Source organism: Lolium rigidum, chromosome 6 (assembly GCF_022539505.1).
Source record: "Lolium rigidum isolate FL_2022 chromosome 6, APGP_CSIRO_Lrig_0.1, whole genome shotgun sequence".
Classification (NCBI taxonomy): domain Eukaryota; kingdom Viridiplantae; phylum Streptophyta; class Magnoliopsida; order Poales; family Poaceae; genus Lolium; species Lolium rigidum.
Genome location: NC_061513.1, coordinates 92,194,749 through 92,219,089, shown reverse-complemented (window position 1 = coordinate 92,219,089; position 24,341 = coordinate 92,194,749). Strand labels below are relative to the sequence as shown.

At 45.9% G+C, this 24,341-nt stretch overlaps 4 protein-coding genes across 7 annotated transcripts; 1 reads left to right on the top strand and 3 right to left on the bottom strand.

The window, feature by feature from the left end:
* The first annotated feature begins 865 nt into the window (after positions 1-865).
* On the top strand, positions 866-4,157 carry LOC124661506 (vacuolar protein sorting-associated protein 36-like). The gene is made up of 8 exons (XM_047199375.1): positions 866-1,498; positions 1,638-1,829; positions 2,646-2,739; positions 2,819-2,876; positions 3,060-3,129; positions 3,435-3,570; positions 3,663-3,747; positions 3,859-4,157. Exons 1-8 carry the CDS (start codon positions 866-868, stop codon positions 3,914-3,916), a joined length of 1,326 nt encoding a protein of 441 aa, XP_047055331.1. The 3' UTR covers positions 3,917-4,157.
* A 619-nt stretch (positions 4,158-4,776) lies between these two features.
* Positions 4,777-7,540, bottom strand: LOC124659818 (ADP-ribosylation factor 1-like). 3 transcript variants are annotated; one of them, XM_047197623.1, is made up of 7 exons: positions 7,434-7,540; positions 6,849-7,004; positions 6,459-6,529; positions 6,158-6,277; positions 5,813-5,931; positions 5,394-5,475; positions 4,777-5,055 (listed from the first exon to the last, which is right to left on the bottom strand). In XM_047197623.1, exons 2-7 carry the CDS (start codon positions 6,994-6,996, stop codon positions 5,050-5,052), a joined length of 546 nt encoding a protein of 181 aa, XP_047053579.1. In that variant the 5' UTR covers positions 6,997-7,004; positions 7,434-7,540; the 3' UTR covers positions 4,777-5,049. The 3 variants fall into 3 exon arrangements, with proteins under 3 accessions (XP_047053579.1, XP_047053578.1, XP_047053580.1); XM_047197622.1 differs by lacking the exon at positions 4,777-5,055 and having other exon boundaries at positions 5,385-5,475; XM_047197624.1 differs by lacking the exon at positions 4,777-5,055 and having other exon boundaries at positions 5,385-5,475; positions 6,849-7,012; positions 7,434-7,525.
* Positions 7,541-12,992: 5,452 nt separating this feature from the next.
* Positions 12,993-15,590, bottom strand: LOC124659820 (ADP-ribosylation factor 2-like). 2 transcript variants are annotated; one of them, XM_047197626.1, is made up of 7 exons: positions 15,575-15,590; positions 14,939-15,094; positions 14,584-14,654; positions 14,281-14,400; positions 14,014-14,132; positions 13,577-13,658; positions 12,993-13,263 (listed from the first exon to the last, which is right to left on the bottom strand). In XM_047197626.1, exons 2-7 carry the CDS (start codon positions 15,084-15,086, stop codon positions 13,258-13,260), a joined length of 546 nt encoding a protein of 181 aa, XP_047053582.1. In that variant the 5' UTR covers positions 15,087-15,094; positions 15,575-15,590; the 3' UTR covers positions 12,993-13,257. The 2 variants fall into 2 exon arrangements, with proteins under 2 accessions (XP_047053582.1, XP_047053581.1); XM_047197625.1 differs by lacking the exon at positions 12,993-13,263 and having other exon boundaries at positions 13,568-13,658.
* Positions 15,591-21,724: 6,134 nt separating this feature from the next.
* Positions 21,725-23,867, bottom strand: LOC124662957 (ethylene-responsive transcription factor WRI1-like). The gene is made up of 6 exons (XM_047200730.1): positions 23,677-23,867; positions 23,480-23,562; positions 22,795-22,886; positions 22,582-22,706; positions 22,329-22,434; positions 21,725-22,246 (listed from the first exon to the last, which is right to left on the bottom strand). The coding sequence occupies exons 1-6, from the start codon at positions 23,865-23,867 to the stop codon at positions 21,725-21,727; spliced, it is 1,119 nt and encodes a 372-aa protein (XP_047056686.1).
* Between the last annotated feature and the right edge of the window lie 474 nt (positions 23,868-24,341).

Genomic DNA, 24,341 nt, shown 5'->3' with positions numbered 1-24,341 from the left:
CAGTACAGGTGCATAATAGCCCATGAATACAGAAAAACCACAAAGCTATGAACAATACAACACCCATATACAACAGGAAAGCAACCCCCAATTTCACCAGAATGACACATAAAATTGGTTCTAACATTGGGAGCGAAAATTAGGAGCGGAAATTGAGTGAAATTGGGAGCGAAATTAGGAGCGCCTACAGATAAAACAACAGGACTACGGTCATAGGAGGAACTAGAGCCTCGAACAACAGTCGCTCACCAACTGCAGGACTCGAACGAGAAGATGAACGCAAAAACGTGAAATCACTCACCGCCACGGCTCGAAACGGTCGATTCGCAAGGGGCGACGCGGAATAGGTTCGAAAATGCGACGTCCGCCAGCCTCAGACCACTCCAATCGCCGGCCGGCGCCGCCGATACAACCCTCGAAGCAAAACAACTCCGGGATCTACCGCTTCGATGCACAGGCCTAGACGAGGAATCTACGATGCAGCCTAGACGAGCATAGCCGGAAACCCCCGCCGGGGCTTCCGCCCGAAGAGCTCGCCGCCGGTAGGTGGAGATCTAGTGGAGGTCGTCGCCCCGGAGCGGATCAGAGCGAGACAGCGGAGAGCGGAGGAAGGCGGATAATGGGGGAGAATGGGGATGCCGATGGACACGAACTTCTATTTCGAACGGGAAGAAAAAAGAAAAAGAAAACACAGTGGACGTTGCTTTGGACTGTAGCGCCGCTTGCTCCGCACCGCACAATTTTGATCCGACGACGCGGAAGGTGGAGCACGCTGTAAGACACGGCAGAGCCCAGTTACGTAATTAGATTACACGGAAAAAAAAACAGATCGTGCTTGGATTTTTTTTCCAAACACTTCAGAGTCATGTCCGTCGCCGCTGCCGACTGGCTCCCGTCGGCGACCGTCACGGCGTCCGGCCGTCCGGTGCTGTCCGCCGGCGAGATCGAGCGGCACCTCCTCCCGCTCGCCGATCTCGAGCCGGAGGAGAACCCCCGCCTCGCGCCCCTCCGCGGCTGCCTCCTCGCGCTCACCTCCCACCGGCTCATCTTCCTCCACGAGCCCTCCCTCTCCGCGCGCGCCCTCCCGCTCGCGTCCATCGTCCACCCGTACCCTCCCCACCGCAAGAACAGCCACAACCCCCTTCGCTCCATCTTCTCCTCGTCCTCCTCCTCGTCGCATCACCCGCGCATCCGCCTCCAGATCTCCCTGCCCCCGGCGCGATCGGAGGTCGTCGCCGTCGTCGTCACCTGCAAGGCCGACGTGGATGTGTTCTACGGGAGGCTGGTCGAGGCCATCCGCGCGAGGGCCTGGGAGGTGGCCGCCGCGGCTGTTCCCGCGAGCGGCGCCTCGGTGGCGGAGGGAGCCCCGGCGCGGGAGGATCTTGCCATCAGGATGCCCGTGGTTGGAGTGTCGGGGATACTGCGGAAAGAGCAGGAGACGTGGGAGAGTGCGGGACAGAACTTGCAGGATGCCTTCCAGGATCTCAACGCCCTCATGGTTCGTTCTTCTTTGATGCTTCCTGCTTAAGATGATGCCGTCATTCAGCAGTGCTTGAGATTGGATTTGGATCACCTCGCTCTAAATGGCAATGAATTGGTCCTAATTTCGTGAACATCCTTCATTCCTTCCTATACAGAGCAAAGCCAAGGAAATGATGGAGTTAGCAGAGAAAATGAGGCAGAAGCTATTGACGAACCAATCAAATTCCGGTGATGAAGAGATGGGTTCTAAGCAAGACATGCAGGATTTATTGTTGAGCGTTGGCATCGTGTCTCCCGTGACAAAAGAAACTGCTGGCGCTTTGTACCATCAGCAGCTTTCACGACAGGTAATTTGTGCTCGCTCATGGTTTTTGAGCACTTCTGCTTGAAACTCTCACTTAGTGTGTAGGTTAATTGCGATGAGAATAGTAATGCGTAATTTATAAAATCACATGTCAATTACCAAATGTTTAGCAAGGTACCAAATAATTTAAGCACAGCAGTAATTTCTAGTATAAATTTGTGTGTGCTTGACGGAAACAGTTGTTTTCCTTTCCTTCCATCCAATGGGAACCTCTACCCATACTGAATAGTACTTGATGGTCATTTGTATGTTCTGTATTTTCATGCTGCTTCTACAAGAAACTTATCAAATTTGGAACCCTGTAAGGCCTTGTTTAGCTAGTTGGGTAATAGCTTTCGGTTTTTTTAGGCCATAAGATGTTGCGATACTAGAGATGCAAGTGGGGTCCTGCTAAAATCCCACTTATGGTTCATTTTTGTATTGCTAGTGCAAATTTTGGCTCTAAATGCAGTAGAAATACCAAATTGAACTATAAGTGGGATTTTGATGGGATCCCACTTGATACCTTATGCAACACCTTTTAGTTCCCATCGAGCTAGTGTAAACAATCCCACTGAGATAAATAAACCTTCCCTGTGTTTGAGGGGGTCAGGGGCTACTTCCCACCATCCAAGATACAAGAAAGACCTCTCACACTTTTTTTGCATGTTCAGTTGGCAGGAACGAGAAATTGTCCATGTCTTTAAGTTTCCTTCTACTCTGAAAACAGTTTATTTTCATGTTCCGATTTGGTTCACTTACGCTGCATAATACTAAGAATTACACTTACTGATGCTTCTTTCACCTGGTTCCTGATCAGCTGGCTGACTTTGTAAGAGTGCCAGTTGAGAGAGCAGGTGGTATGATGGCACTAGTCGATGTGTACTGTCTCTTCAACCGTGCTAGGGGAACAGGTCTGTGCTTTTGCTTATGAATATATCTAGAAGAAATTCCCCCCTGAATCGTGTCCTGATTATTATTTTTTTGCTCTAGAGTTGATCTCACCAGAGGATCTTTTGCAAGCTTGCTCCCTTTGGGAGAAATTTGATGTGTATGTATATCATTTTCTTGATAATTTCTGAATCCTTTTATTATCAGAATATAAAAATAAAAGGAATATTATTCCTAAACATGGTTTTGTGAAAACAAGAATATACCTTTTCAGCTGGTTCCTCGCCAGCCATTACTTATGGTTTTGATGTTTTGCTTATAGATGTTGATTTGTAATAAGCAGCCCAGTAATGCTACGGAAATTTGATAGTGGAGTGAAGGTGATCCAGACCAAGACGCATAGTGATGATGAGGTAACCCTTGGCAATAATCAATCCAGATTTCATTTTGTATCCATATTGAGTAGCACTGCACGACATAGCAGGAGTGTGCTAGCAGCCACACACAAAATTTGACTTGATTTTGTCTCGATCTGGCAAATCTGATTCCTAGCGAGATTATAGTTTTAATCAAAAGTATGAAATAAATGACTATTTCTGGTTCAATCCTTTTTGTTAGTGGGGGGTATCCACATGTTTCGATGCTTTAATCAACAACTGCCTTGTGCTACCATCTTTAGTGATAGCACAGTCATACTGATGTCCCACCATAAACACAGGTATTTGCAAGAATCTCATCGCTTGCGCAAAAGCCGGATGCTCTTCAGAAGGGAATAAGCGCCAGTGACGCTGCATTTACACTGGGGATTGCGCCAGCTTTAGCAAAGGAGCATCTCCTTAATGCAGAAAACAAAGGTCGGCTGCGCTTACTCCTTTCAAGTATGTGCAAGACATGTATTTAGACCCCAGACTGAAAAAAAAACTAACTTATATCATTTCTTTCTCAGGTCTCCTCTGCAGGGACGTCAGTCCAGATGGATTCCGCTTCTACATCAATTTGTTTAATGAGATCGATTCCCAGAATATTTATTTGTGAGTAGATCTCTCTCATGCCTCCCTCGGGTTACAAGGGATTTTTATGTTAGATTTTTCCATGAAATTACTTTTCTTTGGAGCCTATGTTATATCGACTGTGCATTGCAGGACAAAAACTCATGGAGTTTACCAGACTTGGATCTCAGTGGCAACGGCAGCACATTGACACCGTTTTGATTGTTGAATGAATGTGATGTATCTTTTCACCATTCGGTTGATGAACGAATGTGTTGTATATGAGAGACAAGTTGAGGATTTTAGATTAATTTGGCAAGTTTTTATTCAGCCAAACAAGATTTTCAACAGAGGATGTAATGGGGGCAACGTTTTTCTTTGAACGTCATCATGTACTGCCAATCGAATTAATATTTCCCGATATACCAGCTAATGCACAGACTGATTTTCTATTTTGGTTGGTATCGGTGGATTCTGATTGTGTAAACGCTTTTACAGTTTTACCTAAAAAGAATAATGAAGATACTTCACCTTTTATTTCATCTAGTGAGACACGTGTGTAACGGAATAAAAAAGGTGGAACATGGACATGGTTCACTCAAGTTATATGCTGGATTAATCCCCAATGGTGGTTTCATTGGTTATGAACTATGTACAGAAAATATAGCTAAACTGTCAAGTGCAAGGCGAATTGGGACAAAGCCAGAGTTCACTCCAAACGTTCGATGAGTTCCCCCACACCAATAGAGGTAGATATTGTTGTAATTTTGAATTTTGATGAGCTTCCACACAATTGGAAGTTACAGTCATTTGCCAGGAAAGAGAATGGGAGTTGGGTTGTGACAGGAGGCACCTGAATGGGAGGATTCGGGACAGGAATCTTGGATCAAAGTAGCAAAGATGATCAGTCCAAAGGCTTTACCCATTAGTGAGTACTTGAGTGGATTTCCAAAAATATACAATCAGCTGGAACAAAAGCATAGAAGAAACCAGATCTAAAGTAGCACAAGATCACATACAGAACTCGTGGAAACAGTGCTCACATCATATGCTAACAATTTGCACCATCCACAGTATTGAACTAATCGAATATTTGGCAAAAATATAGGTGTACATACACATGGTTGGCACAGTAAACCTTGTAAAACCAAACAGAAACGCTGATAATACCCACACGAAGAAACAACCTGATACTGGCCCACTCAAAGGAGAGCTTCTGTCACATAAGCATACATACTATCTGTTGTAGAGTGTATATATTTATATATCACAATATGTAAAATGGTAGCAGTGAGTTCTTCAGACAGCCAGAGCCTTTGTTCCTTGAAGCGTTGTGGAGACACTTCAAGCCTGTGCAAACAAATGAAAAGAAGACGACATCAGTCATGTTTGATACTGGTGTGCGATGATGCTAAACAATCTTGTCAAGGTAGCATAGAGCAGGAGTGGTTGTGTGATATTGTGCAACTTCGTTCTGTGCCTAGTCCCCCAATCTAAGCACTGATACCCCTAAACTACATTCGGCAGACGTAATGAATAGCAGGTAAAGTGTGTAGTGGGTTAGTTGGTTCTGTTTATTTCAGCAGCTAAGGGCCATATCATTTTAGAAAAGGCAGTAGCTTACCGAAGTATTCAGCAGGGCACAAGTATAATGTCAAATGAAAAGTGGCTACTTGAGGTTAACGTACCTTGTTGGCAATGTTGTTGGAGAGCCAGTCAAGTCCCTCGTACAATCCTTCACCAGATGTAGCACAAGTGCTCTGAATGTACCTGCACCCCAGGAAATAATTTATATTAGGCACCAGCATATCGCACCTTCCGAATCCAAAAGGGTAGACAGTGACACTACCAATTATCTTAGAGAGGGTTAGTAGTGTAGCACCCAGACGGGTTTGAAAATTCAGCTCAAGATAAATTGGATAATTAAACAATAAAGTGTGAATTATGTTTATGCAACATTCATTATCCCCAGCCTATACGATTCCTGAAATAAGGATCCTTCCTAACTATGACATTAAAGACCATTACAATCAGTGTAGAACACCAGGGGGGGTGCACCTTTGACAAAGCTATTAGAAGGTCTGAAACAATGTGTTAATTTCCTTACCAGTGCCGCTGGCGAAGGGAGTGCAGACCAAGCTTGTCAGTGATTTCAGCAGCATTCATGGCATTAGGAAGATCTTGTTTGTTGGCAAATACAAGCAACACAGCATCACGCAGCTCATCCTATATTACAGAAAGTTATCCCAAAAATTAGAAATTAGTTAACAGATACTGGAAACAAAAAGCTATCTGTTCTATCAGCAGGTTCTTCATAAATAAAGACTAGCTGAATAGAACAAATTTAATGCTGCATAACACTTGAGCTATCAACGCGTCTTTATGATTTATTGAATGAAAACTTCATAGCAGTGCTAGAAGGTGGAAAACTGCAACCCCGTGACGGCATTACCTCATTGAGCATCCTGTGGAGCTCGTCTCTGGCCTCAACAACACGCTCCCTATCATTGCTGTCAACAACAAAGATGAGTCCCTGCGTATTCTGGAAGTAGTGCCTCCACAGGGGCCTGATCTGTGTTGATGTAGAAAATAATGCAAGAATAAGTTCAACGCACAAGGTTTATGTTTATGACTACAGAAGTAATACGGATCTTTAAAACATCAATGGCAGGAGGAAAAGTAACATGTTAACAGAGGGCTCACATGTTTTCTCCATCTGACATAACAAGTAAATCATGAATACAATATCTTACCTTGTCTTGGCCCCCCACATCCCAAACAGTGAAGCTGATGTTCTTGTATTCAACAGTCTCAACGTTAAATCCTGCAAATTTCCAAAATCAAGTTATTTTGATATGAAAGGTGAAACCCAGCTGTCTGTAACTGGTGGTATCTATTTGCTTTACTTCTAAGTTCTAGAAGAAGTGAGATCCAAATCCTACATCACTTACCCCACGTACAGGAATCAAGCTAACTTCAACTATACCTAACATTACAGGCGCAGTGCTCTATTCGAATGATATGGTTTTAAGTTTGCATTTCTCCAAACAAATGTGCTCTGCAGCACCTTCCTACAGTTCAGACTTGCTACAATTTAGGACAGCGTTGCAAAATAGAAGCAGAGGAATGCAGAGAGCAGTTACCGATGGTTGGGATGGTGGTGACGATCTCTCCGAGCTTGAGCTTGTAGAGGATGGTGGTCTTACCAGCGGCATCGAGACCAACCATGAGAATCCTCATCTCCTTCTTGGCGAAGAGGCGGCTGAACAGCTTGCCGAACGAGAGCCCCATCTCTCCTCCTGCTCCCCAACAAAAGAGAAAAAATGAGAAGGTTTACCCAGCCGCAGAGATCTGCGCAGGCCTACTTTGATCCGCCCGCATCTCTCCACAAACAACTGGAGCACGGCACGCGCAATTCAGAGGGAATGGAACGAGATCCGCGAAATCTCAGCCTCGCGCCTTGCCGATCTACCTACAGGCTATAGATAGCGGAAACGAATCGGATTCGCGAGGCGCGAACAGATTCGCCGATACTAGCGTGGAAGCGACGCTGTACAGCGCGGTGGCGAAGATGATCACGAGCAGGATCGCGTGATCCACCAGGAAAAAAAAAAGCACGCCGCCGGATCGATTGAATCGGCGGGGGCCGATCAGATCCGCGGGCTGCGCGGTGGAACTAGAGACCGACGAGGGAGGTTAGGGGAGAAGCTGGAGGCAGTGGTGCTCACCGAGATGGCGACGCCGGCCCGAGCTCGCTCCGCTCCGATGCGGGCTCCTCTTCTGATCTCGGCGGAGACGGTGGGTGTCGGAGCTTGGAACCGCACGGATGGCCGTGGTGCAGTGCGGTGCAGAACCAGGCGGCCCCGTAGGCGGCTATATAGATGGGCGCGAGGCCCATTCCTCTCACGTGGCCTTTACACCGCGCCCAGTCGGCCCGACGCCGAACATGGACACTGGGGCCTGTTTGGTTGCCAACAATACGTTTTTTCGCATGCGTGGAAACGAAAAAGTGTGTTTGGTTGTCCGTGAAAGAAATATTTCCTGCGTAGCACCAACTTTAAGCATCTGAAAAGTTGTACGCGGAGCAACCTTTGATTCGGCCGTTTCCAATGATGCAGCCTCGTTTCGTGATCGCTAGAGCCAAACTGCGCTGCGGTGATGCGAGGGAGAGATGGCGGGAGCCCGCGTGCCGAAAAAATACGCACCTCCCGCCAATACTCCCCCTATTTACACCGTCCCGCCTCATCGCCCAAAGGCGCGTCACCATTTTCCCCCTTTCGAGATATCCGTCCAAAGCTATTTGTCGGCGACCACGGTAAGGGACGGTGAACCTCCGTTGCGTCTGCTCTTCTTCAGCAGCGTCTGCTCTTCCTACGCCACCTGGCCGACATGTCGTCGTCTTCCTCCGTTGGGTCCGACTGCCAGATCACTGTGAGTACCTTCCAACCATAGCTTAGATCTATATGGGGGAGAAATTCAGAAGACTTTATCAAGAAAGCACAATCAAGAAAGGCGTTCCATCTTCTTGCGGTCAAGACCGTCATCATCGAGGTCAAGTGAAATGCGCAAGGTTAAGGTTTGCTCCTGATAGGGTTTCTTTCTTATCGGTTTCATGATTTAGTTGGGAGGCCGGTTTATAGGATAGTGGCCGTACTATCAAGAGGGCTCTCGAGTGAGTAACTAGATCGTATCGTTCGGAGAGAGCTCAAACTGTTGCATCCTTGCATCATATTTATTGGTTGTTATTTTTATATTATCCGTGTGGTGTTTTAGAGTTTCTCTAGTTCACCGAAAACGAATTTCATATGAAATACTTTTTCCGTTTTTGATATTGGAGTTTTTCCCGGTTCTTTGTATTGAGAGGTTTCACCTCTACATTCTTGTAAAAACCTACCTCACTTGTTCTTAATATTTTCACTCTTTGTGGGGTATCTCTTGTCATAATATTTCCAACAAGATTTATTTCACCTAAACCCGAGTTTCCTAACTCAAGTTGTTGCATTTTCCATTTTGGAGATGTTACCATTTTGTCTCTTATAGATAGGTTAAACATTTCCCATTTTTTATATCCTACCTTATTGGACTATGATGGTTCTCTGTATGATATTGTAGAGCTTGTTTCTAGCTTAAAAACGAGCTCAAGATCATCAAAATTGGAATCCGAATGCTAAAGTTATGCTCGTTTAAGTTTTAGTTGTTTCTGCATTTTTCAGGGATGGAGACTCCGGTCTGAGGCCGGAGTTTCAAGTCCTAGGCCGGAGATTCCTGTCTGAGGCCGGAGATTCCGGTCCCGGGAAGCCCGAAGACTCTGGGGGGGGGGGACTCCGGTCCTAGACCAGAGTCTCTGGTCTAAAATTGTTGTAACAGTCATATTTGGTGGGGTGGACCTATAAAAGGTCCCCTTTCTTCCCCAAGGGTTGGTTGCTTCCTCTACTCTCTCTACTCCATTGTTGACCTTGAGAAGCTTCATATCTCTCTAATTCCTCCATTGATTCTTGCCCCTATTTGAGGGAAAAGAGAGAGGAGATCTATATCAACATATTGACCAAATCAAATCCCTCTCTCTATGAAGGAATCCACTAGATCTAGATCTTGGAGAAATTTGGTGTTACTCCTCCTATTTGGTCTTCCTCTCTTATTTCCTCAATAGATGTTGTAGCTTTGTTGGACTTTGAGAGAGAAGGATTTGAGCATCTTTGTGGTGTTCTTGCCATTGCATTTGGTGCATCGATTTGAGTTCTCCGCGGTGATACGTGGAGGTGAAAGTTTGTGAGGTATTACCTTCAGGAGACTATTCCCGAAGCTTGTTTCTCTTGGGTCTTTGGACCCTAGACGGCTTAGTGGTCTTTGTGGTGTTCTAGGGGACTCCAATGAAGTTGTGGATATTCTTCAAGGGTAACACCGTTGTGGCAATTTATTGGAAGCCTCCAATTAAATTGTGGAGATAGGTCCAAGCTTTGTGCGGGTTCAGTAACCACCCTCAAGGTCCCATAGTGGATCGAGGACATCTCTTTTGGTGGGAATTCTCGAGAAGAATACGGTGAGGCCTTCGTGGTGTTTGGAGTGCTTTGTCCTCCACAACGTTCCAACGGAGAGTAGCACTCGCAAGAGTGTGAACTTCGGGATACATCGTCGTCTCCGCGTCACCTCGGTTATTCCTATACCCGAGCTCTTTACTTATGCACTTTACTTTATGATAGCCTTCGTGTTTGAAGTTATATATCTTGATATCACATAGTTGCTTGTATGCTTAGCCTAAGTTGTTGGTGCACATAGGTGAACCCTAGTTATATAGGTTTTGTGCTCAGCAAATTAAACGCTAGTTTTATTCCGCATTTGTTAAGCCATATTCGTAAAAGTTTTAAACCGCCTATTTACCCGCCTTTAGGCGGCATCTTTATCCTTTCAGAGGGTAATTAGAGAAAGATGTGGTGGGTTGTATACTGGAATGATATTACAAACCGCCATGGTGGCCGATGGGAGGGACAAAAATAAATACATTCACATTGGTCCAAACTTAGCATATGGCGTTCTCGATGCATTTGACTAAATATTGTAACTCATGCACATCTATTAACTTCTTTTTCTGTGGCAAGGCACGTGTAGTATTTTTTTTAACATTATACTCTCATGGAATGCTAATAATTGGTTCATACAATATGCAAGGTGGGTATTCTAAATTGCTCATTTTTTTATTCTTTCACATGAAATGTACATGCTAATGATAAATATTATTGTGCTAGATGGTTACAAGTTGTGAAAGAATTTTGATACACTTGCTCAATTATCCTGAAAATGAAGAAGCAAATATATCTAACATTGTACGATTATATCTAACTGGCATCGAGGAGTAGATATTAGTTAATAAAAAATAATTAGTCAAGCGCTTATTTCATATTTACACGATATCAATTATAATGGTTGTCGAAAATACTTAAAGTGAAGTAGAATCTTATCGGTTTTAGAGTATCTTGTGATTATCTTTGTCATACACGTGAATTTTTACATGTATTGTAGTGATATATTACGGAAAAAATAACCCGTAGCAAAGCACGGGTATTCGCCTAGTAATAATAATAACTGATATGCGTCATGGATGGGAATTCGGCGGCTCAAATTTTGGGATCAGATGAGGTGGATCCGTCCTTCGGATTTTGTGGGAACTATGTGGGTCTACCGTCGGATTAGTTTCGGCCTTCCTGCTTGGACGCTCTTCATATTTTGCTCCGATGCCCTACCAATGGGATACACATGGTTCTATATAAAAAAGGAGGCATACACACATGGAAGAATAATTCGTAGGAAACGATCGAGGACGTGTAGCACCCAGTCGCAACTCGCGAACCAAACATGGTATAGCAGCCTCCAGCCTCGACAAGAAGCTACTTCATGCTCAAGCACGCTCGTGCCACTTCTGTTCAAAATGTATACAAATACGAGTCTTCTTATAGGAAAATAGTTTGGATCTCAGTAGACTTGGCAGGCTCGAATGCGCTGGCGATTCGCAATGTTTCACGGAGAGCAACCAACTAAAAATAAACAAATGTTAAGATCTTGCATCCGCACGAGCATGGCCAAATTTCTTGCTTGCAACTGAAGGATCTAGCTGTAGTAGGCCGGCCCCTCCTCACGTCTCTTTCATGAAGAATGTGTCGGTCGACAAGCAGCAACTAAAATACGAAATGATCCTCATGTGCATGCATGTAAATGTGTGAACCACTGCACGGCTGCACCGATCGTGAGTTTCTGTTCAAACTTTGCCGAAGCGTTGACACAGACGTACAAACGATTGATCGATCCTTGTAGTTTTTGCCTGAAGTCTGAACCTAACAAATAAATAACAACGATCTGTCTAGCTATCCCTATTGTAAGTTTTAGCAAACATCTTAGGGCGAAGCATTTGACGGCGTTTCACGACATATACAAATACAATACAAGATGTTTAAAGAGGTGCTTACAAAATTAAATTGAGATTCTTATTAGAGCCGGTGCTTTTTCTAAGCATCTTTTCTATAAAAATAAGCATTGATGCTTAACAAATGTTTAAGCATCTATCTAATCACCATGTATTTTTTTTTTTTGAGAAACACAGTACAAACGTAGACGCCCACATACACGCGCATACACTCACCCCTATGAACGCATACACGCACACCCTACCCCTATGAGTACCTCCGGAAGACTGAGCTGGCGGATTGGATCTTGAAATTGACGAAGTCACCACAGGCGCCTTGTATTGTATATGACTTTACGATCATTTAAGCACCGTTGCTGTCAAATCGACACAACCAGGTGAGTCATATATTTATGTTAGCTTCCTCTCAACCTCAGGTTGATTCTCCTCCCTTTAATATCTTGAGACATAAAAACAACCACGTTTCACCGGTTATGGGTGTGCTTGGGTCGATCTCAACGCCGCACCCTTGCAACAAAGGAATGCGCTTCAGCCATGAGTTTAAGCTCTTTCTCTAGTGGTGCTAGTGTAGTGTAGCTTGCTTCCCTTCTTTGTTGTCTTGTAAGCTGGTAACCTCAGATCGCTGTTTTTCTTTTTTCATTTTGTTGGTACTATAGTTGCAATCCTGGCCGATTGATGGCATTGTTAATTTAAAATCAGACTTTTGAGCCTTATATTTTTTTTAAAAAAAATCTGTCATTGAGCAGGTTTGGGGGATATCATATGAGATGTTAAAAAAAAGCAAAAAATTATGCCAATCTATCAAAAGCGGTCTAAAGAATCTTAAAAATAATAAAAAATAAAAATAGACCATTGGACAACCTAGCAACAAGTACAACCACTAGAGCAAGCCAACAACGCACCGTTGTCATCGGCCCCCATCACTAGAGTCTGGCATAAGAGACTCACAATAGACCAGTGCACCAAAGCAGTGCAATTTTGATCGGAGAGGTATAGATGAACCGAGTACGTACATATGCAATCTATTGGGCAAAATACAAATGAATTTGAATATGAAAATGTTCAAATATGGATTTCAATTTCTTTAAATGCTTTTGTCCAAACATTAAATTTTGTAACATTATGGTTTGAAATTGGACTTTATATGGAGCTTGTATGATCAAAGATATGAGGAAAAAAAAATTCGGGGTGGAACTTATGTAGTTTTACCCATTAGTGAGTACTTGAGTGGATTTCCAAAAATATACAATCAGCTGGCACAAAAGCATAGATGAAACCAGATCCAAAGTAACTAAGGATCATAATACAGAACTAGTGAAAACAGCGCTCACATCATAGGCTAACAATTTGCACCATCCACGGTACTGAACTGATCGAATATTTGGCACCACGCCTCAATTTTACTATATCTCAAAAACATACACACGGTTGACACAGTAAACCTTGTAAAACCGAACAGAAACGCTGATAATACCCACACGAAGAAACAACCTGATACTAGCCCACTCCAAGGAGAGCTTCTGTCACATAAGCATACATACTATCTGTTGTAGAGTGTATATATTTATATATCACAAAAATGGTAGCAGTGAGTTCTTCACACAGCCAGAGGTTCCTGGAAGCGTTGTGGAGACACTTCAAGCCTGTGGAAACAAATGAAAAGAAGACGTCATCAATCGCTTCTGATACTGGTGTGTGATGCTAAACAATCTTGTCAAGGTACCATAGAACAAGAGTGGTTCTGTGATATTGTTCAATTTCGTTCTGTGCCTAATGCCCCAATTTAACCACTGAGGACCCAAAACTGCATTCGGCAGATGTAATGAATAGCAGGTGCCGTGTGTCGTGTATTAGTTGGTTCTGCTTATTTCAGCAACTAAGGGCCATATCATTTCAGCATTCAGCAGAGCACAAAATATGTGCTGAATGAAAAGTGACAACTTGAGGTTAACGTACCTTGTTGGCAATGTTGTTGGAGAGCCAGTCAAGTCCCTCGTACAATCCTTCACCAGATGTGGCACAAGTGCTCTGAATGTACCTGCACCCCAGGAAATAATTTATATTAGGCACCAGCATATCTCACCTTACGAATCAAAAAAGACAGACAGTGACATTAACAATTATCTTAGAGGACAAGTAGTGTAGCACCAGAGGGGTTCGAAAATTCAGCTCAAGATACATTTGATAACTAAACAATAAAGTGTGAATTATGCGTATGCAACATTCATTATCCCCAGCCTATATGATTCCTGAAATAAGGATCCTTCCTAACTATGACATTAAAGGTTCTTACAATCAGTGTAGAAAATTTTCTGCAATATTGCAGAACACCAAGGGCATCTTTGATAAAGCTATTACTAGAAGGTAAAGAGCTTCTGAAATAATGTGTGTACCAGTGCCGCTGGCGAAGGGAGTGCAGACCAAGCTTGTCAGTGATTTCAGCTGCATTCATGGCATTAGGAAGATCTTGTTTGTTTGCAAATACAAGTAACACAGCATCACGCAGCTCGTCCTATATCACAGGAAGATATCCCAAAAATTAGATATTCGTTAACAGATACTGGAAACGAAAGCTAAATGTTCTATCAGCATCTTTATGATTTAAGCAGTGCTGGAAGGTGGAAAACTTCGGAAGAACTGAAACCACGTGACCGCAATACCTCATTGAGCATCCTGTGGAGCTCATCTCTGGCCTCAACAACACGCTCCCTATCATTGCTGTCAACAACAAAGATGAGTCCCTGCGTGTTCTGGAAGTAGTGCCTCCACAGGGGCCTGATCTGTGTTGATGTAGAAAACAATGCAAGAATAAGTTGAACGCACATGAATTTCTGTTCATGGCCACAGAAGTATTATGGATTTTAGCAACATCAATTGCAGGAGGGGAGCTAGCATGCGAACAAAAGGGGTGACGTGATTTCCCCAGCCGACATAACAAGTAAATAATGAATGGATTTTCTTACCTTGTCTTGGCCCCCCACATCCCAAACAGTGAAGCTGATGTTCTTGTATTCGACAGTCTCAACGTTAAATCCTGCAAATTTCCAAAATAGATTTATTTCAATAATGAAAAGTGAACCCCAGCTGGCTGTAACTGTCGATTCCTAGCTTAAACCGAAGTGAGATCCTACATGTCTTATCGCACGTACAGGTTTCAAGTTGAGAAGAAGCTAGATATCCACATTACAGTAGCAGAGCTCACTAGATATGACTCATGTTTGCATTTCTGTAAACAAACGTGCTATGTAGCTAATTCCTATTAGAACGAATTTACTACAGCGGGCAAAGCAGAAGCAGAGGAATGCAGAGAACACTTACCGATGGTCGGGATGGTGGTGACGATCTCTCCGAGCTTGAGCTTGTAGAGGATGGTGGTCTTACCAGCGGCGTCAAGACCAACCATGAGAATCCTCATCTCCTTCTTGGCGAAGAGGCGGCTGAACAGCTTGCCGAACGTGAGCCCCATCTCTCCTCCTGCTCCCCCCAACAACAAAATAGCAAAAATGAGAAGGTTTAACCAGGCAGCCCCAGAGATCTACACAGACCGACTCAGTATGATCCATCCGCGACCCTCCACAAAAACTAGTTCCCGAGCGGAGCGCCCGGAAACAGAATTCAGCAGGAATGGATGGATCATGCATGGAGCGCGCGCTACGAGATCCCCGAATCTCGGAACCGGGCCTCGCCGATCTACATAAAGGGCTACAGCGCGCGCAGGCAGCGGAATCGAATCGGATTCGCGAGGCGGAAAGCAACGGCGCGAACAGATTCGACAGCGTCGAAGCGACGCGGTAACGAAGGCAATCACGAGCAGGTTCGCGCGATCCACCTCAGAAGATATACGCGCTGCCGGATCGATCGAATCGGCAGAGCCGATCAGATCCGCGGGCTACGCGACGGGATTTGAGGCCGGGAAGGGTGGTTAGGGGAGAAGCTAGAGGCGGCGGCGCTCACCGAGACGGCGACGACGGGCTCGCTCGGCTCCGCAGCGGGATCCTCCTCCTGATCTCGGCGAAGAGTTGGAGCTTGGAACCGCTCGGATGCGAGAGGAGTCTCTGGGGCTGTCGTGCAGTGCGGTGCGGTGCAGAGTGTCGGTTCGAATATAGATGGGCGGAGGCCCACTCCTTCTCACGTGGCCTTTACACCGCGCCCAGTCAGTCGGCCCGACGCCGAAGCCGCATGGACACCTTCCTAGTTCCTTCCACTGTGTGGGGGGCTCGTCGGCTAGACTCCACTAATATGATTCGATATTTATTTTCTACAGTAGTACATAGGATTTCATATATTAGTATTTTTATCTAAAACTCATTTTCTCGATAAAGGGAATATATTGATATCGTGAAGATACCAATTACACCCGTCTCTGCAACAATGCCGTGCCCTAATAGCAATAGGGATGCACACAGCAAAAAAAAAGTTACACAAAAGATAAAGTTCTGCTATGGTGATCTATTACTTGTAACAGCAAACCAAACATCACCCGTACAACACTAGAAATCCATATTCTCCAAAAACGACGCCTCAAAGAACGGAACAGTGCACAAGTGTCGTCATCGCTTTTTACCGAGGAGAAAAACCACAATCACAAAATAATGGCTTCAACAAGAACATCGACAAGCACAACCAATTAAGGCCAGACCTTGGTTTTTCACCCTGCAAGTTTAGAATCTGAATTTCTCTTATGATGTCGCCAACACTTGTCGATATCGCTGCCCCAAGTCACGGATCACCAAGCCAAACCTCATCTCCATGAGGACTCAAACCACCATTACTAGTCATCAGATGTCGCCTTCCATGCCATTCTCCGTGACTGATGTCACCATGGTACTGAAGACATGTTCCATGATGGCAACAGACTACGAAGCTTCGCATCGCTCCCCCTAAAACTAAACGGTCAGAAAATCATGGTTGCACACGAATGAATCCTATCTGATCCGGCAATCTCTAGGCATGTCATCCATTGGAGATCGTTGGTAAAGCCTTCTGAAACTCGACACTTTTCGACCATCAATGAAGACATGCATCAAGCAGATCTTTACCGTGGCGTGAGAGGGATCCTAGGACCAAACCCCCATTATTCCAAGCTAGGGCGGCAGTCCCCACACCACCGGCCTTCACTGGCCACCAGACCCACCGGAACTAGGCTGACAGATCATGGGCGGAGGATCTCGATGGGACCCAAGATACACAACACTGCCTCTTCCGAAGGATCGCACCAAAGTGCATCGTCAAGGAAGTGGACCAGCACCGCTACCTCGACCAGAGGACTCCGCCCCAGCCTCCGCGCTCGACGGGAGGGTGCTCGCGCCACCCCAGCCACGTTTGAATGTCGTCGTCGTGATCTGCCCCCCAGCTCCTTCGACGCTGGGGGCCTGCCACTGATACGGACGAGGCCGGCGGCGGCAAGGATCTACACCGGAGAGGAGCTCTTTGGTAGCGGCTAGGGTTTGCCCAGGTGCCGTCCATGAGAGCAGCACACGAGCCTCACACTACTTCTATTTTTATTAGAACCATCATGAAGTATGCATTTATATCATTTTTTTCTCGAACTTGGTTAAAATTTAGCAAGTTTGACTTTTGACCAAACTAAAACATGAATTTAGAATAGAGCGAGTACGGTTTGATCGTTAGGTCTTAGCCACATTGCAGCTCATATGACATGACAAGCTTGAACGTACGGTCTTACCCAACGTCTACTACCTTCCACTTCAGGACTTCAAATTAACAATGGTGCACCCAAGGATGGTGCGTGGTCGATGATCTTATAAAAAAAGTTAAGGCTTGCTTGGAATTGTTATAATTTTGTTGTGGCGACATGTATTTAGGTCTCAGTGGAACTAACACATGGGTGGGCACACAAATTTACGACCGATCCAAACATCTCGAAGTTAAAACTACAATGTGGATGGCCCATTCTAAAAATTGTGTTCCTTGGGGTTTAGGTGATGGAAGAAGGTGGCCGGGACTGGTCGTGAAAGTAAGTGGTTGCTTTTGAGATGATACTTGATTGATGTGTTCTTAGCAAAATTGAACATCAACTAGCCACTTATACTTTGGGGCTTTAGAGAAAGTGCAAGCATAACTTATTGGATAACATGTAAACCGATAAGTCTAGATAACTAGCTAGAATCTGGTGGTATGATAGTAAAAGTAGGATTAGAGCAAAGCCAATATCACACATTGCATGTTGGAAATGAGGATGTACGAAGGATGCCTCAAACGACAATGAAGGAGGGATGGAAGGACCACACAAGGGAAACAAGAGGTTTGAAGACAAGTAGACAACCCATATCTCCGTTATGCATTTGGAAACGAAAGTTGAGGTTAAATCTGGGGTTCAGACACTTTTGCCAAAATTGAAACCATGGACTGAGTTTGGAAAAAAATACATCCATGTTATTTGGAACTCTCCATGTATGGAGTTGAGTTTGTTAAGTGTATTTGAATACCATTGTTAAGGAGATTGTGCCTACATATATATTTGACAAATTACCAGAGCCCCGGTTGTCATGTGATGTAGGTTTGGTACAAATGGATGATCCTAGAACAAGGATGATGTAAAGATGGTGGAATGCGGGCTGAGATCGATAAAACACAAGGCTCTACTTATAAATAGATGGATCGTGCGTGGATTGATTTGGAGGTTATTTTGGGTAATAGTAATAACTCAGATGGGTAATGGATGGGAATCTGGCAGCTCAGATTTTGGGATCAGATGAAGGTGGGTCCCAAATTCCAAGCTTTGACCCGTGAGTATTTAAAGAACAAAAGATAACTATCATTTGCTCAAAACATATACTACCGCTATCCCGAAATGTAAACCTTTTTAGAAAGTAAAATTACTTTCTAAAAGGTGTAACATTTCGGAACGGAGGTAATATGTCATATGCCACAAAAGCTATATCACTAGAAACTTCTCTTAAATATGAATACATAGTTTTTATGATGTCTTATAAACTTTATGCAGACCTTATAAACGCATACCCCCTTCATTCTAAAATAAGTGTATTTATTTAGGAACATGAAGTCATAGATGTTAGGTTCGGCATGTCCGGTCCTTCCGATTTGGTGGGAACTACTCCCTCCGTTCGAATATAATCGACGCGAAATATATGCTAGCTACTGCGCGTTAATTAACCTAGAACAAAGGTAGTATGTGGGTCTATTGTTCGATTAGTTTCGGCCTTCCTGTCACTGCTTGGACGCTCTTCATATTTTGCTCCGATGTCCTACAATTGGCATACACATGGTTCCATAAAAAAAAGGAGGCATACACATGAAAAAATTATGCCTAGAAAACGATCGAGGACCTTACATATCACCCAGTCGCAACTCGCAAAACAAACATGGTATAGGAGCCTCGGCAAGAAGCTACTTCATGCTCAAGCATGCTCTTGCCACCTCTGTTCGACAAATATACAAATAGAGCTTTTTTTATAGGAAAAATATAGGATGGATCTTAGTACAGTTGGCAATTCGATGCGCTGGCGATTCAGAATGTTTCATGGAAACTTGGGACTTTGGGAGAGCAACCAACTATAAAATAATCAAGATCGAGTTGAGCACCGGCAACCGCATGCACGACCAAATTTCTTGCTTGCAACTGAAGGCGCTAGCTGTAGACCGGCCCCTCCTCACGTCTCTTTCATGAAGAATGTGTCGGTCGACGAGCAGCAACTAATATAGGAGTACGAGATGATCCATCCTCGTGTGAATGCAATGCATCGACCGATCGAGTTTCCGTTCAAACTGTGCCGAAGCGTTGACACAAACATACAAATGTTCTAGCCCTCAGCTGTTGCCTAAAGTCTAGAGCATCTTTAATCGCGTCTTTCAAACACCGTTCGAAAAAAATCGCCAAATCGAGCGTTTGGAGGATGCCACAAGGTGTTATTATTTTTGAGGGATGACCGTTTCCGGCCGCATCCCCCATATACGATAAATTTAAACGGTACGGAAATAAAAATATTCATATAAATTTGATTATATTTTACAATTTTGTATGAGAACAGCTAGCTGATCTACGCTAACCTACTCGCCATCCTTTGGGACGCTTGACGGCCCTGCCCTGTCGTCGCCTCCCTCCCTCTTCCGCTTCTCCGCCGCCACTCGGAGCCGTCGCATCCTCCGGAGCCCCGCAAAACGAGCTCGGCGTTCTATTGCATCCTTGAGGAGCCGTTGTCGCTCCTCCGCGAAGAAGCGGTGGCCCGTCTCCTTTATCGGCGTTCGTTGGATGGAGACGTCGACGACGCGGCACCACTGCTCCTCGTTGGCTTCCTCTCGGGCACGAGCGCCGATGGGATGTCTCGCCTGCTCCGTCTTGGAAACTGTCATCACCATTAAGGCAAAGTTTCATCGCTTCGGTTCGTGTCGCTGACGAGACGGGCCCGCCAGTCATCGTGTTGCTTTAATTGCGTACGGCTCCCCGCAGCATCCCCTGCATGGCGGGGATGGGCTCGGGGCGCTAGACACCATATTGGACCACGTTGGATCGAAAAGAGCTTTGGGCGCGCAGTTGGGGCTGGTCAAACATCCGGCCCCCAAATCCCTTTGAAAACGTTTTAGTGAACGTGACTGGAGATGCTCTAATAACGATCTGTCAATCTATCCCTATTGTAGGTTTCATGAAACTAAGGGTGTGTTTGCTAGCCCAGGCTAACACATATTCTCTATCTATCCTCATACAAGCAGACCCTAGCTAAGTTGGGCTAAGAATTCTATCATGTGTTTGGTGTGTCTGTTGAGATATTCTGAGTTAAGATGTTGTTTTTTAGCCTGTGTCTGTTGAGATTATGTTGAGCTGAAATGTTGTTATTATGAGTTGAGATTTTGTCTGTGTAGAAGACAATGCTCCAATGGTTCACTATGAGATCAATGAAAATGCGTACGACAAGCCATATTTATCTAGTTGATGACATCTATCATGATTGGTCCATACTTGTGAAGATAATCCGTGCACCTGAAGAAGAGAGAAAAAAAAAGGTTTGCCAAACAACAATAGGCTTGTAGGAAAGATATGGAGTGGGTATTAGGTGTTTTCCAATCTCGGTGGGCTATTATTTGTCGTCTTGTTACAACATGAAGTGTTGAGACGATGTGGTAGGTGATGACCGCTTGTGTGACTATGCGTAACATGATCGTTGAGGATGAGTGTGATGAAGGCCTCCATTACCAAGGGTGGCAATTTTAGGGTGATTTGGTTGAGCCGGTGCATTATCGTTTGAGGAGTTCCTTCATATACATGATGAGCTCCGTAATCGCCACGTTCACGTCTGACTTCAAGCCGATCTAATTGAGCACTAGCGAGCATTAACATGCCAAAAGTAGTCATGCCACCTTCTTTTGTTGTTCTATAGTATGTTGTTTATTTGGTCATTTGGTGGATTACATTGCTTGTGAACCATATTGTTTATTGGATGTATATTGTTTAAATTAATTTGGTTGCAATAGTATAATTTTCCATTCATATGTTTGGCCAATTTGGTTGAAATAGGGAAAAGAAAGATTTGGCACCGGAGACCAAATGCATCGTGCCGTTTATGAACCAAACAGAGAAAGTAGACATACAAGAATCCCGATACAGATGAATTAAAATAGAGACACATTTGATGTTTGAAATGGATGGACCGTTAATGAACGTTTGCACAGGAACCTACGCGATCGATTTTTTCCCTCTCATTTTGTAGCTGAAGAAAACAGCGACGGTGCCTGTCAGGCGACAAAATCTTATGCGTGATCACCCCGAAGCATTAACCTAGGCACCTGCACAGGCTCGTGTCAAATCAACATGACCGAGCGAGCAATGTATCGATCGTTAGGCGACAAGGTGCAAATACCGAAAGTTTCAAATCAAAAGCTCGAGCCGGCCTTCTCCAGTTCTCCCACTTGCTCGTGTTACAAGGAACCGGCAAGCGGCCGGACACAACGTCGTCACTGTCACTTAATCTGCTCGCCAAAATTAGCCGCATTTGGTACTTGACCAGAGATATTTACAGCCCAAAAAAAGAGATTACCCCTGCCTTGGCACTCCACTGCCAGCGACTACGAGCCTGAGCCACGGACACGTACTTACACGAACGGAGGATACACCGGCACCAGCACCGATCACCAACAGCGGCCTAGCGCCGACGAGCTGATCGTGGCGGCTGCGCAGGAGATCACTGCCACATTGGTAGGCGCGGTGGCGGTTCCGGGTGTGTCGTCGAAGAACACGCTCTCGATGTCATCCTCGAAGCCCACGTCCCTCGGCAGGTCTCGCACGTCGTCGTTGTCCGATGACGGCCAGCACCGGTGGCGGGGCAGGCTGTACCTGGCCTCGAAGTCGGCGCGGTCCACGCAGAGCGCCTCCAGTACCTCCGCGACGGCGCGGTCCACGTCGTCGACGTCGTCACGGAGCACCGGGGCGGGCGGCGCGGCGTGCTCGGGTTCGTCCTTGGGCTGCAGGAGCAGTGGCGCCGACGGATGCGCCGCCATGTCCTGGCATGGGTCCATGTAGTAGTCGACGTCGAAGTTGGTGACGGCGCCGAAGCCGCGGAGCTGTACCGCCGCCAGGTCGTAGGCTCTGGCCGCCTCTTCCTCGGTAGCTGCAGAGGGAAACGCAACAAAAACAGCGACACCTTTCAGATACTTGGTCTTTACTCTTCACCAGTGAAGAACAGCTGCTACTCCATTGATCTGTGTGCGTGTGTTCTCTGGTACTGGAATCTACTGTTTGAAGGACAGAGAGAAACGCACCGAACGAGCCCAGGTAGACGCACTGCCCGCCGACGGTGGCGCAGGTGATCCTCGCCTCCCACCGGTCGTTCTGGTGATGCCTGCGGTGACAAAATTCGCGCCAGTAAGCTGTCATCGTCGAGATCATCGGGAGCTAACAATGCAGCAAAATCGCACACGCTAAACTGAAATTTCCATGCAAAATATGTCACCGCAGTTGTTAATCTCACAGAGGATACAATGCGCACCTTGCAACTCCCCTGTACTTGGAGGCGCCCCTTGCGAAGCCACAGCTGTTGCGCTTCAGTTGGGCCAGGTACTCCTTCGTCGTCACGCGCTGCATCCTCTCGCGCTCCTGATCGTACGTCTCCATCTGCATTTACCGCAACGGCGATCTTAGCTGAATTTCACTGCAACTCTGAACAGAATTACTACTACAGGTGATCCTGGACTGAACTTACAGGGAAATTGAGGATCCCGCAGTCCGAGCCCCAGTACTTGAGCGCCGCGAGGTCGTAGGTGCGAGCTGCTGCCTCCTCTGTCTCATAAGATCCTGCAAAGAAACTACCAGATTAATCCAATGCGTCTAGCTAATGTCTGCACTTGTACGCAGAGTCGTCTACACAATCTCTGAAAACTTCGTGCATATCAGTTTTGGACGCATGCATGGGGACAAAGATATACAATGGGCTTTTCCACTTTACCAAGACGCTGCCTTTTCTGTTTTCCTTTACCCCTTCTTTTCCCTCCAAGAAAAAGAAGGAAGTGGCTGGGTTGCCGATTCAAAATTCGAAAATAATAGGCCAGCACCATTGCCCGGGACAATGGCACAATTGCATTTTCGTCTCAACTCTCAAGTTCTGAACTTTGGAACCATATACATGCAGAATAGTTTGTGAATCATGGCAATGAAAAGTACGCGAGCTTTTCCAAGAAGGGCGAGGAGGATCTTGAGCTCACCCAGATAAACTAATGGGAGCGAGAGGGGACACCAGGCATTGGACGCGTATCGCCACCGAACAGATTCCAAGGCGGACGAACGCCAAATCGCAAGAAGAATGTCAGCACATGAAACTAGAACAGATTACTCGAGAATAATCAAGGAAAACAGATTGTCCGCGTTGGCCGGACAGGAAAAGGCCTCACCTTGGCCGCCTCTCCTCTCCTGGGCCGTGCTCCGGCGGTGCCCGTCCCACAGGTGCGCCTCGTACTTCCCCGAGCCGATGTTCCTACAACGCGACGGACGAACACCTCTCGGAAATCAACCACCAGGATCACAAAGCCAAGATTTCGGATGAACCCAAGAACGGAAGAAAGATCGAACCGCAGGGCTGGCCGCTCACCTGCACACGCCTCTGTAGATGGACGACCCCGTCGTCGGCGCAACGACGGCGCCGCCGCTCTTGACCTTCCTCTTCTTCTTGTGCCTCCGCGCGCGGGACGGGGCAATGCGGGAGCCCGAGGAGCAGGAGGAGAAGACAGAGGAGAGCCGGGTGGTGGCGGCGGCGCCGCAGCAGGGCTTCTTGCTCACCATGGTGACCATGACAGAGCGAGGCCGCGCGCGGTCTGCTTTTTGATCGCTCGGTTCGAGAGCCCGGCCGTGGCCGTGGGTTACTACAAATGGGAAGGGGGACGGGCGCCGAGCAGGGCAGCCTGCCTGCCTATATGGAAGCGCAGTGGAGCGCTGGCGCTCACCGCACCACCTTCTCCTTCGGGAAGTGAGAGGTTTAACCGCGGTTGGATAAAGAGCTGGGAGCTTTCACCGCTTTGGCAAAGAGGTAACCGGGGTTAGCGATGGAGGGCCTAGCCTGTCGGAGAGGGGTTTTGAGAAGGAAATAAATCCTATACGACCCAAAATCATGCGACCCGGTGGGTAGACCATATCTGGAGCCGCTCATCTGAAAACAGCCAACGCCCCGAGACCAAATCGTAAGATGCTTTGCTACGTGTATGTTGGACGAGGTGGTCTACCCTCGGATCGTTCAAGTTCGGATCAGCGTGTGATGCT